We start from the raw sequence: 16073 nt of genomic DNA on the forward strand, positions 1-16073 counted from the left end.
GAAAGAAGGAGAGAGAGATGGGAAGGAGAAGAAAAGAAAGAAAAAAGAGAAAGAGAGAAAGAAAGAGAGATGGGAAGGAAAAGAAAGAAAGAAAGAAAGAAAGAAAGAAAGAAAGAAAGAAAGAAAGAAAGAAAGAAAGAAAGAAAGAAAGAAAATGACCCCTTCTAATGTATTTATGGGATGAATTTAGTGAGTTTTGTGCAAGTTATCCCCCCCCCACTTTTTTGGGATCAAGGCTCCCCCCACCCTGAATCCCACTGCCAGGGGTGGTTGGGGGGGAGGGGAGATTTGGGGTCTTTAAAAAAGGTTCTTTGGGGCCTCTGCGCCCCCCCAAAAGCGCCCCAGGGGGTCCTGCCCCCCAGGCCCCCCACTCCTCCCCCTCTCCTCCCCCCTCCCCGGCAATGCTGACCCCCCACACACACCGCCCTCCCTTCTCCCGCTTCCCCCCGCCCCGCCGGTCCGCCCCAGCCTACCTCGCAGGGCTGTTGTGTGTCGAGAGAGGTGGTGGCGGGGATGGCAGACTATCGGAAAAGAGGCAGGCCGAGAGAAAGGAGGCTCCTTCGCCGACTCGCCCGCCACCTCCCGGCCTGAGGACTCCGAGCGAGGCCGGCCTGGAAAGCCCCGAGACGCCGCCGCCGAGCGCCGACCTCCCCTCCGCCTCAGGGACGAGAACGCCGCCCGGATTGGCCCTGCCAGGCCGCCGTCCTCCTCCTCCTCCTCCCCCCCCTCCGCCTCCTCCTCTCTCCGCCTCCTGCGCACGGCGCGGGCGTGACGTCACTAAAGCGCGCCGCCGTCGCGGGCGCCCAGTTCTTGGTTCGGCTGATCGGCCGGTGGCGCCGCCGCCCCTCCGCAGGGGAAGGGAAGCCATGTGAGTCCCCGTCTCGCCCCCCCCCTCCCCAATCCCGGCCCCGGCCCTCCTCGCCCCCCCCCGCCTCTAAGACTGGGTTCAGGGGGAGACTTTGGACAAAGCCCCTTCCCCCCCCCAACCCCCCCCCACAGAGACACCATTGATCAGCCCTTTTCATCCTTCCCTCATGAGGAATAATTGCATTTCATCCTTCCAATTGCTCCCTCATGTCATTTAATGGACATAGGATACATGTCATAGTAATCCATACTCTTAAGGTAAGGTAATATAATATAATATATCAATATAACGGTAATATAATATATATCTAAAATATAATAACAGCCTAATATAACATAATATAGCCTACTATAATATTAGCATAATATAATCATAGCCTAATATAACACGATATAATAGCCTTATATAATTATATATGATGTGATATAATGCAATGTAGTTTATATATCACTATAATAACAGCCTAATATAACATAACACAATATAATAGCCTAATATATGAAGTGATATATGATATCACATATCACATATCAATATATGATGTAATATATGTTGTGATATAATGCAATGTAGTTTATAAATATATAACTATAATAACAGCCTAATATAACATAGTATTGTAGCCTAAGATATTAACAGAATATAATATATAATAACAGCCTAATATAACGTAACACAGTATAATAGCCTCATATAATTATATATGATGTGATATAATGCAATGCAGTATATAAATATATAACTGTAATAACAGCCTAATATAACATAGTATCGTAGCCTAAGATATTAACAGAATATAATATAGAATAACAGCCTAATATAACGTAACACAATATAATAGCCTCATATAATTATATATGATGTGATATAATGCAACGTAGTATATAAACATATAACTATAATAACAGCCTAATATAACGTAACACAATATAATAGCCTAATATATGATGTGATATATGATATCACATATCATACATCACATATCAATATATGATGTGATATATGATGTGATATAATGCAATGTAGTTTATAAATATATAACTATAATAACAGCCTAATATAACATAGTATCGTAGCCTAAGATATTAACAGAATATAATATATAATAACAGCCTAATATAACGTAACACAGTATAATAGCCTCATATAATTATATATGATGTGGTATAATGCAATGTAGTTTATAAATATATAACTATAATAACAGCCTAATATAACATAGTATCATAGCTTAAGATATTAACACAATATATAATAACAGCCTAATATAAAGTAACCCAATATAATAGCCTCATATAATTACATATATATTTATATATATAATTATAAATATATAATTATGCAGCCGCGCGGGTGATTATGGGAGCGACATGGCGCTCACATGTAACACCTCTCCTACGCAAGCTGCACTGGCTCCCGGTGGTCTTCCGTGTGCGCTTCAAGGTGTTGGTTCTTACCTTTAAAGTGCTCCATGGCTTAGGACCTGGGTACCTACAAGACCACCTTCTGCAACCGATAATCTCCCACCAACCAGTACGCTCCCACAGAGTGGGCCTCCTCAGGGTGCCGTCAGTAAAGCAATGTCGACTGGTGGTTCCCAGGGGGAGAGCCTTCTCTGTGGGAGCACCTACCCTTTGGAACAGGATACCCCCAGGGATACGAATGATCCCAGATCTCCGTACTTTACATCGTGCACTGAAGACCTTTCTGTTCCACCAAGCCGGGCTGGCATAAATTTTCAAATTGTCTAAATTCTATGCTGAGGATCTTAACTGATGAGCCAAATTGGTTTAATTATTTTAAATTGTTTTTATTTCACATTATATGTATGTTATTCTGACTGTTCACCGCCCTGAGTCCTTCGGGAGAAGGGCGGTATAAAAATTAAATTAATAATAATAATAATCATCATCATCATCATATTAATAATAATATATGATGTGATATAATGCAATGTAGTATATAAATATATAACTGTAATGCCTAATATACCATAGTGTCATAGCCTAAGATATTAACACAATATAATATATAACAGCCTAATATAACATAACACAATATAATAGCCTAATATAATTATATATGATGTGATATAATGTAATGTAGTATATAAATATATAACTGTAATAACAGCCTAATATAACACAGTATCATAGCCTAATATATTAACACATAATATATAATAACAGCCTAATATAACATAACACAATATAATAGACTAATATAATTATATTACTGTGTTTTCCCGAAAATAAGACCCTGTCTTATATTTTTTTGAACTCTGAAATAAGCGTTTGGCCTTATTGCCATGCACTCAAAAGTCCGATTGGGCTTATTATCAGGGGATGTCTTATTTTGGGGGAAACAGGATTATCTATGATGTGATATAATGTAATGTGATATATCATATAATATAAATATATAATATAATATAACATAACTATAACAGCCTAATATAACATAATATAGCCTAATATAATAGCCTAATACAATATTAACACAATATAATATATAATAACAGCCTAATATAATATAGTATCATAGCCTAATATAATAGCGTAATAATATTAACACAATATAATATATAATAACAGCCTAATATAATTATAATATATGATGTGGTATGATATAATGTGAACTGAAGACGTGGCTCTTCCGTCAAATAACCTGATCTGCTAGGGGTTGCACAAACTGTAATAATTTTAAATATGGTTTTTAAGGGGTTTTTAACTTATTTTGTGATTTTGTGATTTGTATTATTGATTGTTGTTGTAAGCCGCTCTGAGTCCTTCGGGAGAATGGCGGGATATAAATCGTAAAAATAAATAAATAAATATAATTAATATAATATAATATAATAATATAATATTATAATATAATATAATATAATTATAATATAATTATAATATTATTATAATATTATAATATAATATAATATAATATAATATAATATAATATAATATAATATAATATAATATAATATAATATATATGTAATAACCTAACATAATATAATTAATAACAGCCCAATATAATGCAGTATAATACATAATAAAAAGTAAAAAGTACAGTATTTTCAATATTAAGCAAAAATGAAGAACACGGAGGCATAACCTGAAACTGACAGGAAGTTCAAAAGTCACGTTCGAAAATATGGCTTTACAGAAAAAGCAGCGGAAGCAGCTCGGAACCAACTTCCTGTGGAGATAGTGGGTCAATCAATCAATCAGAAACTGAGTTTAAACACGCTTGGGATAAATACATGTCCATCACATTACATCCAACAAAAATTCTATGTGTGTGTAATTAATTAAAAAGAAAACAAAAAACAGAAAAACTCAAAAGGGCAAATAAACTTTATGAACCAACCATTACATCTTTTTCTGCCGTCTATTTTCTATGTTTCTTATTTTTTAAAAAAGTCCTACTATTTTCTTTCCAATATCTCTTTTTCCAGGGCTGATTACTGGAAATCTCAGCCCAAGAAATTCTGTGATTATTGCAAGTGCTGGATAGCAGACAACAAACCGGTATGATGAACTTCTGATTAAATCTAAGTCCTGGGATTTGGGTTTTAACATTTTAAATTTAAGCTTCATCAGATAACATTTGATATTTGGTTAGTTTCCTAGCCTTTTTTCTTGTGGCTGGCAGGGTAGAATAAATGCAGGCAATATAGACTAATGTATTTAATGTTTAATATCTTCAGGTTTAGTTGGATCTGGATTCTTGGGATTAAATTTGGAACTTTGCTTGTTCATTTCGGTGTCACCTTTATTTAAGAGCTGAAACATTCCTCATACAAATTTATACGGTTTAGGGCACCTTTTAAAATCACCTAAAATGCCTGCAGGAATAAAATGGCATTGAAACCATTCCTGGTCAGATTCTTTGAAAAATTAGACGTTCTTAAAACAGGGTTTGAAAGTTGAAATATTTACCTTAGCTGCCTCAGGTAGATGTGCTTAGCTTCAGTATTTAGACGTAGTTGTAAAGTTTATTTTTCTCTAATTTAGGAATGTCTCTTCCTTTTTTTACAGAGCATCGATTTCCACGAAAGAGGAAAGAACCACAAGGAAAATGTGGCGAAGAAAATTAGCGAGGTAACTTGCCTGCCACCTCCTTGAACCTGACCGGAATGTTTTTTAAAACCCCGCGTCACGCATTCCTGCTCCATCTTCTTTTTAAATTGCAGATTAAGCAGAAAAGCTTGGACAAGGCGAAAGAGGATGACAAAAGGGCAAAGGAGTTTGCGGCCATGGAGGAAGCAGCCACAAAGGCCTATCAAGAAGATTTGAAAAGGCTTGGATTGAAGGCAGGTAGGACTATCGAATCGAAAAATCATCATTGGCAATTTCAAGTAGCCTCCCTTGACTCGAATATACAGAATCCATAAAAATACAGTTAGCCTGTATTTTTAGTGACCGTTCGAAGTTACAATGGCACCGAAAAAAACTGATTTAGGACCATTTTTCACACTTACGACCATTGCAGCCTCCCCCTGATCACGTGATCAAAATTTTGGAAGCTTGGCAACTGGCACGTACCTACGACAGTTGCAATGTCACGTGATTTTTGCGACCTTCTGACAAGCCAAGTCAATGGGGAAGCCAGATTGACTTCACAGCCACGTTACTAACTTAACAACTGCAGTGATTCACTGAACAACCGTGGTAAGAAAGGTCGTAAAATGGGGCAAACTCAATGAGCAAATGTCTCTCATTTAGCAACAGACGTTTTGGACTCAGTTGTGGTCATAAATCAAAGACTACCTGGGATAATATTCCAGTTTGGTATCATTTTGCAGGTAATACCCTTACTATTCAATTCAATTCAAATCTTTATTGTCAGTGCACAACACCTGTACAATGAAATTGATTGAGCTCCCTCAGTGCACACACACCCTCAACACAATAAAACTCACAGTGAAGACAGAAAATCCCTAACCCAATAAATCATATTAACAAAACACTCAGTCCTATTGCACCAGTGTGAACATGTTACACGTTGCGCCGGCCCTGCAGTCCATCATACTACTAGCAATACATGACTTAAGAAAAGATCCATAGGTCTAGCAGAACTTTCTTTGTTGAATTACACCATCTTCCACTTGGCACACATCGCTAGAGTTTCAGAGATTTGAAACTGAATATTCATTATCCAAACGGTTGGCTAAGTTGTCTAGCTGTGAGGTTCTCTTAGAATTTCTCAGGTGGGCTTTAAAATCTAATATTCCGTGTCTCAGAACCTGTAGGACAGCCTTCCTTGCCGATAAAACAGGAAGAAAAGAAGGAGAAAAAGGAGAAAAAAGAAGAGAAAAAAGAAAAGGAGAAAAAAGAAAAGAAGAAAAAAGAAAAACAAACTAAGGGAGTTTCATCCAATGAAACAACGGAATGGGTGCGAGGATTTTCTCCAGAAGGCTACATTTATTATTACAACACAAAATCTGGAGGTAAATTTGCAGCTAATCTCCTTTTATAAATCATGTATCCAAAAACCATAAAAGTTATCATCAAAACACAACACAAATGATATTTAGCAATAGATTTCTCTTTTATTTTATGATTGCTATTTATTCTTCCTCTCTATATCCTTTTATTATATATCATCAAACTAGCAGGAATAGCCAACACTCCGGAGGATAGGCTTAAGATACAGAAGGATCTTGACAGACTTGAACATTGGGAGCTATCTAACAAAATGAAATTCAGTGGTGAAAAAAGTAAGGTTCTACATTTAGGCCAGAAAAACCAAATGCACAGGTACAGTATAGGTTGTACCTTGTTCAATAGTAGTAACTGCGAGAGGGATCTTGGAGTCCTAGTGGACAACCATTTAAATATGAGCCAGCCGTTGCAGCAGCTGCCAAAAATGCCAACACAGTTCTAGGCTGCATAAACAGGGATAGAATCAAGATAATGTGAAGGGTTAATGCCATTTTATAAGGCCTTGATAAGGCCACACTTGGAAAACGGCATCCAGTTTTGGTTGCCACAATGTAAAAAAAATGTTGAGGCTGTAGAAAGAGTGCAGAGAAGAGCAACAAAGATGATTAGGGGACAGGAAGCTACAACATAAAGAACGGTTGCAGGAACTGAGTATGTCTAGTTTAATGAAAAGAAGGATTAGGGGAGACATCATCATTATTATTATTATTATTATTATTATTATTATTATTATTATTATTATTATTATTTATTTGATTTGTATACCGCCCTACTCCCGAAGGACTCAGGGCGGTGAACAGCCAAACAATAAAATACATAGATACAAAAAATTTAAAAAACCAGATAAAATCGAATTAAATAATTTTGGCCCTGACAAATTAAAACATCCCAATAATTTAAAGCAGATTAAAATTTACATATTTAAAAAAGAGGGAAAGGATTAGGCCAAGCCCGCCTGGTGGAATAAAAAGGTCTTCACAGCGCAGCGGAAAGTGCGCAGATCCGGGATCCTCCGTATCTCCAGGGGGAGCTCATTCCAGACAGTAGATGCCCCCACAGAGAAGGCCCTCCCCCTACGGGCCGCCAGTCGACATTGTTTGGCTGATGGCACCTGGAGGAGCCCCTCTCTATGAGAGCGTACCGGCCAGTGAGAGGCTGTTTGTGGTAGTAGGCGGTCCCGTAAATAACCAGGTCCTAAGCCATAGAGCGCTCTAAAGGTGGTGACCAAAACCTTGAAGCGCACCCGGAAGACCACCGGGAGCCAGTGCAGCTCGCGCAGGAGAGGTGTCACATGGGAGCGCCATGTTGCTCCCATAACCACCCGCACAGCCGCACTATGCGCCAGTTGGAGCCTCCTGGTGCTCCTCAAGGGGAGCCCCATGTAGAGAGCGTTACATGATACCAGTCTTCCAATATCTCAGGATCTGCCACAAAGAAGAGGGAGTCAAGCTATTCTCCAAAGCACCTGAGGGCGGGACAAGAAGCAATGGGTGGAAACTGATCAAGGAGAGAAGCAACTTAGAACTAAGGAGAAATTTCCTGGCAGTGAGAACAATTAATCAGTGGAACAACTTGCCTGCAGAAGTTGTGAATGCTCCAACACTGGACGTTTTTAAGAAGAGATTGGGCAACCATCTGTCTGAAGTGGTGTAGGGTTTCCTGCCTAAGCAGGGGGTTGGACTAGAAGACCTTCAAGGTCCCCTCCAACTTATTCTATATGTAATACTGCATGAATGATTTTTTTTTTCCGGATCCCAAATTAAAGTCTTTTTTTTAAACTTTTTTTTATTATTATTAAGAATCACAATGGGAGAAGCCAGAAGGATTTCAGGACACCGCTCAGAATTCTGAAACGGTAACTGAATGCTTATTTATTATTATAGCTATCTCAAAAAAAAATCTGTCTTCATTATTTAAAATGTATTCTCAGTTCATTGAAAAATTAGTTTCCTTGAATCTGTTCTGAATGGATATGATTGGGAATACAGTTATCTTTAAGAACGCATTTATCAGCCGGAAGTCTGTAGTTTATGTAAAGTCCTTTAAGAGCATTATTTCCGACATGTAGGGGGGGGGGATTCTGCAATAATTGAATTTTATTATTGCCAAAAAGGAAGGAAGCTTATAATGGCTAAGTTATGATGTTTCGTTTTTAAATGAACGTATCTTTACGGCACCTCGGATGAGGTAAAATAAAATCAGCCTATGATGAGAAATGGGTGAGACTTTAATCAGATTTATCCTTTGCTTTTCAGGAAGCAGTTTGGATAGAAGGGACAGACGACGAAGGCCACACCTATTACTATAACACGGAGACTGGAGGTGAGAGGTTTTACTCGGGGCCGCTACTTAAGACCCAAAGCCACATCTATTCGACAAGGAATGTTTAACTGTAGGTAAAAGAGAGGCAACGAACACGTTTGACATTTGGAGAATTTGCCTAAATGCTCTCACAAAATGGCTCCCACAAGGGATGTGGCCCATCCAATCTTCCTACCCCCAGAAACCATTTATAGGAATGTTTACCTCCCTCCCTTTGATCTCTCCCTTTCTTTCTTTCCTTCCTTCCTTCCCTTCCCTATCTCCCTCCCTTTCCTCTCTCCCTTCCTTTCCCCTTCCTTCTTTCCTTTCCTTCCCTATCTCTCTTTCCTTTCCCCTTCCTTCCTTCTTTCTTTCCTTCCTTCCTTTCCTTCTCTCCTTTCCTTTTCCATCTCCCTTTCTTTCCTTTCCTTTCCCCTTCTTCCTTTCCTTCCCTATCTCTTTCCTTTCCCCTTCCTTCTTTCTTTCCTTCCTTCCTTTCCTTCTCTCCTTTCCTTCCCCATCTCCCTTTCCTTCCATTCCTTTCCCCATCTTCCTTTCCTTCCCTATCTCTTTCCTTTCCCCTTCCTTCTTTCTTTCCTTCCTTCCTTTCCTTCTCTCCTTTCCTTCCCCATCTCCCTTTCCTTCCTTTCCTTTCTCCTTCTTCCTTTCCTTCCCTATCTCTTTCCTTTCCCCTTCCTTCTTTCTTTCCTTCCTTTCCTTCTCTCCTTTCCTTCCCCATCTCCCTTTCCTTCCTTTCCTTTCCCCATCTCCCTTTCCTTCCTTTCCTTTCCCCATCTTCCTTTCCTTCCCAGAACAACTAGACACAAGAACAGTTTTTTCCTGAACACCATCTCTCTCCTAAACAAATAATTCCCACAACACTGTCAAACTATCTACTAAATCTGCACTACTATTAATCTTCTCATCGTTCCCACCACCCATCTCCTCCCACTTATGACTGTATGACTATAACCTTGTTGCTGGTATCCTTAAGATTTATATTGACTGTTTCTCTCAATGGACTGTGGAATGGTCCAGAAGTGGGTTGATACAGTGCAATCTGCCCAGAGACTGAGTTATAATTTTGCTGGCCATGCCCCCAGTCGTGTCCGTTGGGCCCAGTTTTCGACTCAGTCGTCTGACATAGACCTATTCTATTCTATTCTATTCTATTCTATTCTATTCTATTCTATTCTATTCTATTCTATTCTATTCTATTCTATTCCATTCCATTCCATTCCATTCCATTCCATTCCATTCCCTCCTTCTTTTCCTTCCCTGTCTCCCTTTCCTTCCTTTTCCCTTCCTTCCTTCCTTTCCTTCCCTCCTTTCCTTCCTTCCTCCCTTCCTTCCCTTAAATAAACTATTTGTTCGGTTTCCCGTCTCTCAAATCTGCAGTCTTAAATCCTTACATCTGGCATGTAGAGGCTTCTTCTTACTTTTAGAGATTGCTGCTCTAATATTTATTGCATCGTTTACTTTATATATTGAGGCTCTGTTTTTAAAAACCAGTGTAACAAAATGAAATAACAAAAAATAAGCTACAGAAGTCCAACCTTGATTTTTGATGGGGTCCAGCAGTTTTAATAGGGATCTAAGAGTATCTCTTAGGTTCGTGAAATGTGAAACAAAACATTTATTTAATCTTATTAATTTGGTCCCACTGAAACATACATTAGGGCCTTTATGTGTTGGGTTCTATTTCTGGCATTTCAGATTTTCAGAAAGCTAATTTCCAGACTGGTCACATACCGTATTTTTTGGAGTATAAGACACTCCGGACGATAAGACGCACCTACCTTTTTTGGTGAGGAAAACAAAAAAAAGAAATCTGCCTCTGCCTCCCAGCAATTTTGCCTCGTTGCAGCAAACAGCCTGCTTTACTTTCATTTTCGTTTTCAGCATAGCTTGATTAGCACAAGAAAAAAAAAAAATCTGCTCCCAGCAATTTACCTCCTTGCAGCAAGCAGCAGAGGCCCCCACAAAACAGCTGGGAGCAAAACAGCTGAGAGTTGGGAGGCCGATCCAATCAACTTGTGCTAATTAGGCTGTGCTGAAGCTGAAATGAGCTGTTTCTTCTTGCTGCTTGCTGCAAGGAGGTAAATTGTTGGGAGGCAGAGGCCAAAGGGTGGTGGCCGGTAGGTGGTTGGGGCTACATTTGGTGTATAAGACGCATCTAAATTTTCACCTCCTTTTTTGGGGGGGGGAAAGGTGCGCCTTATACTCCGAAAAATACAGTATGTAACATTTTGTTTGCTTTTACTTAGTGTCAACGTGGGAGAAGCCTGAAGGTTTCGTATCTTTTTCCATAAAGAATAATCCAGATGAAAACTCTTCTGAAGAGATCAGCAAAAACGAATCACCAAAGGTAATATTTATTACCTCCAGCTAATAAATATTAATACCGTATGATTTTTATATGTGTCCTACAATGGCCATCTATGAATGTTTCCACGTTCCTTGATTGGGTTACTGTTTGCTTGATTGTTGGTCTAGAATTAATCTTGGTGTTAATACCTATTTATCTGGGTGTTGATTGTTGGCAAGGAGGTGTTTTGGGTTTTTTGTTTCTTTTCTTGGGGTTTTGGTTGTCTCTTTTCAATGGTATGTAAATGTTCTTTATCTCTATGTGCCTGTTGATAACTGTTTTGTGTGAAAGCCAGACTCCCACAAATTCTCTAATGTTTTTGGACGTGGTTTGGTCTCAAAATGTTCAGAGTTTCCAATTGAAATTACATTCAAATCTGTCCATGTGTTGTGCAGTTAAATAGACTATTGCAACGAGCATGTAGTTCCTGCAGTTGGATTGTCCTAAAAGGAAGATCGGTCTATCATTATATTGCAGTTAGAGGCATAAAGACACACAGCATAGTTATAGCTTATATTTATCATTAATAGCCATTACTAAGAAAATACTGCAAATTGTATCAGTAAAATTAGGGAGAGAAGCTTGAATAAACTCAAGAGAGTGGTTGAAAAATTGATCTTCTTATCGCCAAGATTGTATACTCACTGAATATAAAAATCCAAATATCTTAACTTTGGGCTTCTTCTTTTTTCTTCAAAGAAAGTAATCATATTGTCCTAGGGGATAATCACTTAAAATAAATGGGAGCCAGCCGTGTGCAGCAGCTGCCAAAAAAGCCAACACAGTTCTAGGCTGCATAAACAGAGGGATAGAATCAAGATCACGTGAAATGTTAATACCACTTAATAATGCCTTGGTAAGGCCACACTTGGAATCCTGCATCCAGTTTTGGTCGCCACGATGTAAAAAAGATGTGGAGACTCTAGAAAAAGTGCAGAGAAGAACAACAAAGATGATTACAGGACTGGAGACTAAAACATATAAAGAACAGTTTCATCTTTTTGATGAAAAGAAGGATCTGGGGAGACCTGATAGCAGTCTTCCAATATCTCAGGGGCTGCCACAAAGAAGTGGGAGTCAAGCTATTCTCCAAAGTACCAGAAGGCAGGACAAGAAGCAATGGATGGAAACAACCTAGAACTAAGGAGAAATTTCCTGACAGCAAGAACAATTAATCAGTGGAACAACTTGCCTGCAGAAGCTGTGGGTGCTCCAACACTGGAGGTTTTTAAGAAGAGATTGGACAGCCATCTGTCTGAAGTGGCATAGGGTTTCCTGCCTGAGCAGGGGGTTCAACTAGAAGACCTTCCAACTCTGTTATTCTATTCCAGAGGTCTGTTCCAGGGGTCTCCAAACTTGGCAACTTTAAGACTTGTGGAATTCCTCAGCCAGCAAAGAATTCTGGGAGTTGAAGTCCACAAGTCTTGACGTTGCCACGTTTGGAGACCCTTGTTCCATTCCATTCCATTTCTATTCTATTCTATTCTTACATCATTGCATAACAGGATGTTCCCTCTCTTGTTTCTCAGAGGAAGACAGGCAGCAATGATGAAAAGCCTCGCAAACCCAGAAAGATCAGCCCTTACGGAGAGTGGCAGGAGGTGAAATACGAGAATGCTGACCGCAAGAAGAGCCCATCTGTTCCATCCATAACCTCTTCGTCTCAGAAGCCCCTCTCTTTCGGCAAATGGGAGGAAATCACGGAAGAAGAAGCATAGTAAGTCCTGCTTTATCCACCTGTAAGCCAATGACAGCTAGATTTGGGCAGCGTGACACCGATAATCCCAGTGTCCAAATTACATTGCATTATATATATTTTTTCTGGTTCCTGGTTAATAGTTATAGTATGAACTGAGGTGCTGAAGATATTGTCTTTGCAAGGAACTGTCAGATTTTGTTGCAAAAATCAAATCCAGAAAGCACACACAGGCAGATTGATGCAGCACGATTCATTAACTTCTTTATATACATAATAATACATGAAGATGAATGTACAATACCAATGTAGAAGATTCTTCCAACGTAGCAGTTACAAGCAAAACACAAGGCAGGAGAGAACAGTTAGTTTCATTTCAGCAGAGCAGACTAGTTTCAGTTTCTCTGCACAGACTCAGAAGCTGCAGACTAAGACACGCCCTGGCTCCAGTCTGTCTCAGCTCCCATTGGCTGACTTAGTTGCTAGGCCTATTCATTGGCTGACCTTGTTACCATGTCTGCCAGTTCATGAATAATCTGACAGGAACCTGCTTAATAGGTATATACAGGGGGACACCATGCATTTGTGTCGTATCTTTTATTTACAATACCAACCTGCCTAAGCAGTTACTGCTGTAAGGGAGATGGGTGATTTAGAAAGAGTAGAGTAGAAGGGGAAGGGGAAGGGAGAGGAGAGGAATGAGAGAGAGAAAAATGAGATAGACATAGATATAAACAGATGATATAGACAAGATAGAGAGAATTGAGATAGATGATAGAGATAGATGGATGATAGATAGATGGATGATAGATAGATGATAGATAGATAGATAGATAGATAGATAGATAGATAGATAGATAGATGATGATAGATAGATGAGAGAGAGAGAGAGAGAGATGGATGATAGATAGATGATAGATAGATGAGAGAGAGAGAGGGAGAGAGAGAGATGGATGATAGATAGATAGATAGATAGATAGATAGATAGATAGATAGATAGATAGATAGATAGATAGATGATAGATAGATAGATGAGAGAGAGAGAGAGAGAGATGGATGATAGATGATAGATAGATAGATAGATAGATAGATAGATGATAGATAGATAGATAGATAGATAGATAGATGAGAGAGAGATGGATGATAGATAGATGATAGATAGATAGAGAGAGAGAGAGAGAGAGAGAGAGAGAGATAGAGAGATAGAGAGATAGAGAGATAGATAGAGAGATAGAGAGATAGAGAGATGGATGATAGATGATAGATAGAGAGATAGAGAGATGAGAGAGAGAGAGAGATGAGAGAGAGAGATGGATGATAGATAGATAGATAGATGATAGATAGATAGATGATAGATAGATGAGAGAGATGGATGATAGATAGTAGATAGATGATAGATGAGAGAGAGAGAGAGAGATGGATGATAGATAGATAGATGAGAGAGAGAGAGAGAGAGATGATAGATAGAGAGAGAGAGATCTATATCTATCATCTGTTTATCTCTATTATCTATCTATCATCTATCTATCTCTCTGAGATAGATAGATAGATAGATAGATAGATAGATAGATAGATAGATAGATAGATAGATAGATAATAGAGATAAACAGATGATAGATATAGATATAGTCAGATGATAGAGATAGCCAGATGATAGCCAGATAGATAGACAAGTGATAGACAGATAGACGATGAATGGACGGACAGACAGACAGGCATGACCTATCTTATAAACATAGACATATAAACGTCGTGAGAATTTAAAGTAAAATTGAAAAGTAATATTTTGGGGAATAGCTGGAGATTGTGCACCCTTAAAACACCCTTCAAACCTACCACTTCAGAGTAATTTACTCTTCAGAAGGTTTGACAGTCACCTGGACTTAATTTTAATTTAAACCAGAACGGTCAAAGAATGTTCATTTAAGGAAGTTTGTTTCTTTTCACCGACTTCTTTTACCTACACATTCTGCTCGTTTGTCCTCCTTCAGAGATTTTAAATTTTCGGTTTTTGAGAAGAAAAAGGGGGAAAACAAAAGTTCTCATTTTATGCGCAACGGTAGATACGGGCAGGATTGCCTTCTCGTAGCCCAGTGAGAACCTTTGCATTTGTGAAGATAACACTTTTTTTATTGAGCAAGATAATTCTCTGTACGCTGCCCTGAGTCACTCGCGAGAGGGAGATGGACGGTCTCTAAATGTGATCAATAAAATTTGTCCCCAAAATAACCCCCTCCCTTCTGATATCTGCCATTATTAATAGCTAGAGCTATGCAAACTTCTCTCTGACGGTTATAACATTTGTGAAATTCGCTGGTCACAACCTTCTTTCTGTTTTCAGGAAACACTTGCGTTAAAAGAAGTGAGTGGTGCGTTGGCCCAAAGGTGTAGTTCTCGCCTCACAATCAGGAGGCTGTGAGTTCAATCCTAGGTAGAGACAGATATTTCTCTCTCTGGGCACAAGGAGAATATATCTGCTGAACAAAACTCCGTACTGGTGACAGGAAAGGCATCCAGCCAATAATCACTCAGCTCCATTCAGTTGCCCAGACTCCACCTCGCAAGGGATTATGGGGTCATTAAAAGAGGATGACTTGAGTTAAATGATGTTTATATACACCCAGGCACCTTGGTACCTGAGCCAGTTTTATTTTCAAATAACTTTTGTTCAACAAATTTTTCATTTTCCTTTAGTGAGAAGGTCGACTTGGAGCTTCCAAGTAAGGAGAGCAACAGCGCCCCAGTTGTAGAAATACCAGACGACGCCAAAGTGATTTTCAAAGAAAAAACCGTCACTTCCCTCGGCGACACCACGGAAGCGATGCCGGTTTTCAGAAAGCGGAAATTTGAAAACGGGAAATCTCGAAACATTCGGCAGAGGCTGAGCGATCACTAACATCCTGGCTGCATTGTCAAAAAAAAAAAAAAAAAAAAACACTTTTGAGGACAAGAAAACGAAAGGACGCCGGGAAAAGACGGACTGTTTAAACAATTCCTTCACAAGACACGACTGTAAAAGCCGATTTTTAGAGCTCATCGTTTTTCAAACAGTGTCTTGGGTTTAAAATGTACATAATATTTGTTTTCCTCCCCCAAGTTATGTTATTTTAGTTTGCTGGGTTTCTTTTTTCCCCCTTTGTGAGGTCGTGTAAATATATTTTTTAAATAGCGGGTCAAAGGCGGTTCAGCATACCTTACAAAGGAGCATATTGTTGTGAATCCTTTTCCAAGAAAAATAAACGCAGTTACTTGCTTAACGACGTCTTTGTAAATTTTAGCAAATGCTGGGTTCCAAGGAGAGCAAACGTAAAATACCGCAGCTGAAAGGCATGAAACATCGGTATCACGCATAAATTCCAGTTCAGAAGATTTTATCACTCAAGCCTATAAACAA

At 39.0% G+C, this 16073-nt stretch overlaps 2 protein-coding genes across 3 annotated transcripts in view; one reads left to right on the plus strand and one right to left on the minus strand.

The window, feature by feature from the left end:
- The window catches only part of ELF1 (E74 like ETS transcription factor 1), a 90989-nt gene extending 90231 nt beyond the window's left edge, over positions 1-758 (minus strand). The window contains exon 1 of one of the 2 annotated variants that reach the window (XM_034416584.3): positions 474-758. The gene's annotated coding sequence lies outside the window, so the exon portion shown is untranslated. The remainder of the gene's footprint in view (positions 1-473) is intronic. The other variant, XM_087895566.1, reaches the window with a different exon arrangement.
- On the plus strand, positions 402-15936 carry WBP4 (WW domain binding protein 4). Its single transcript, XM_034416561.3, has 10 exons — positions 402-868; positions 4325-4397; positions 4908-4970; positions 5063-5186; positions 6113-6319; positions 8114-8169; positions 8570-8636; positions 10883-10983; positions 12513-12700; positions 15374-15936. The coding sequence occupies exons 1-10, from the start codon at positions 402-404 to the stop codon at positions 15573-15575; spliced, it is 1548 nt and encodes a 515-aa protein (XP_034272452.2). The 3' UTR covers positions 15576-15936.
- The last annotated feature ends 137 nt before the right edge of the window (positions 15937-16073 follow it).

Source organism: Pantherophis guttatus, chromosome 5 (genome assembly GCF_059756535.1).
Source record: "Pantherophis guttatus breed Tessera chromosome 5, ASM5975653v1, whole genome shotgun sequence".
NCBI classification, from domain to species: Eukaryota; Metazoa; Chordata; class Lepidosauria; order Squamata; family Colubridae; genus Pantherophis; species Pantherophis guttatus.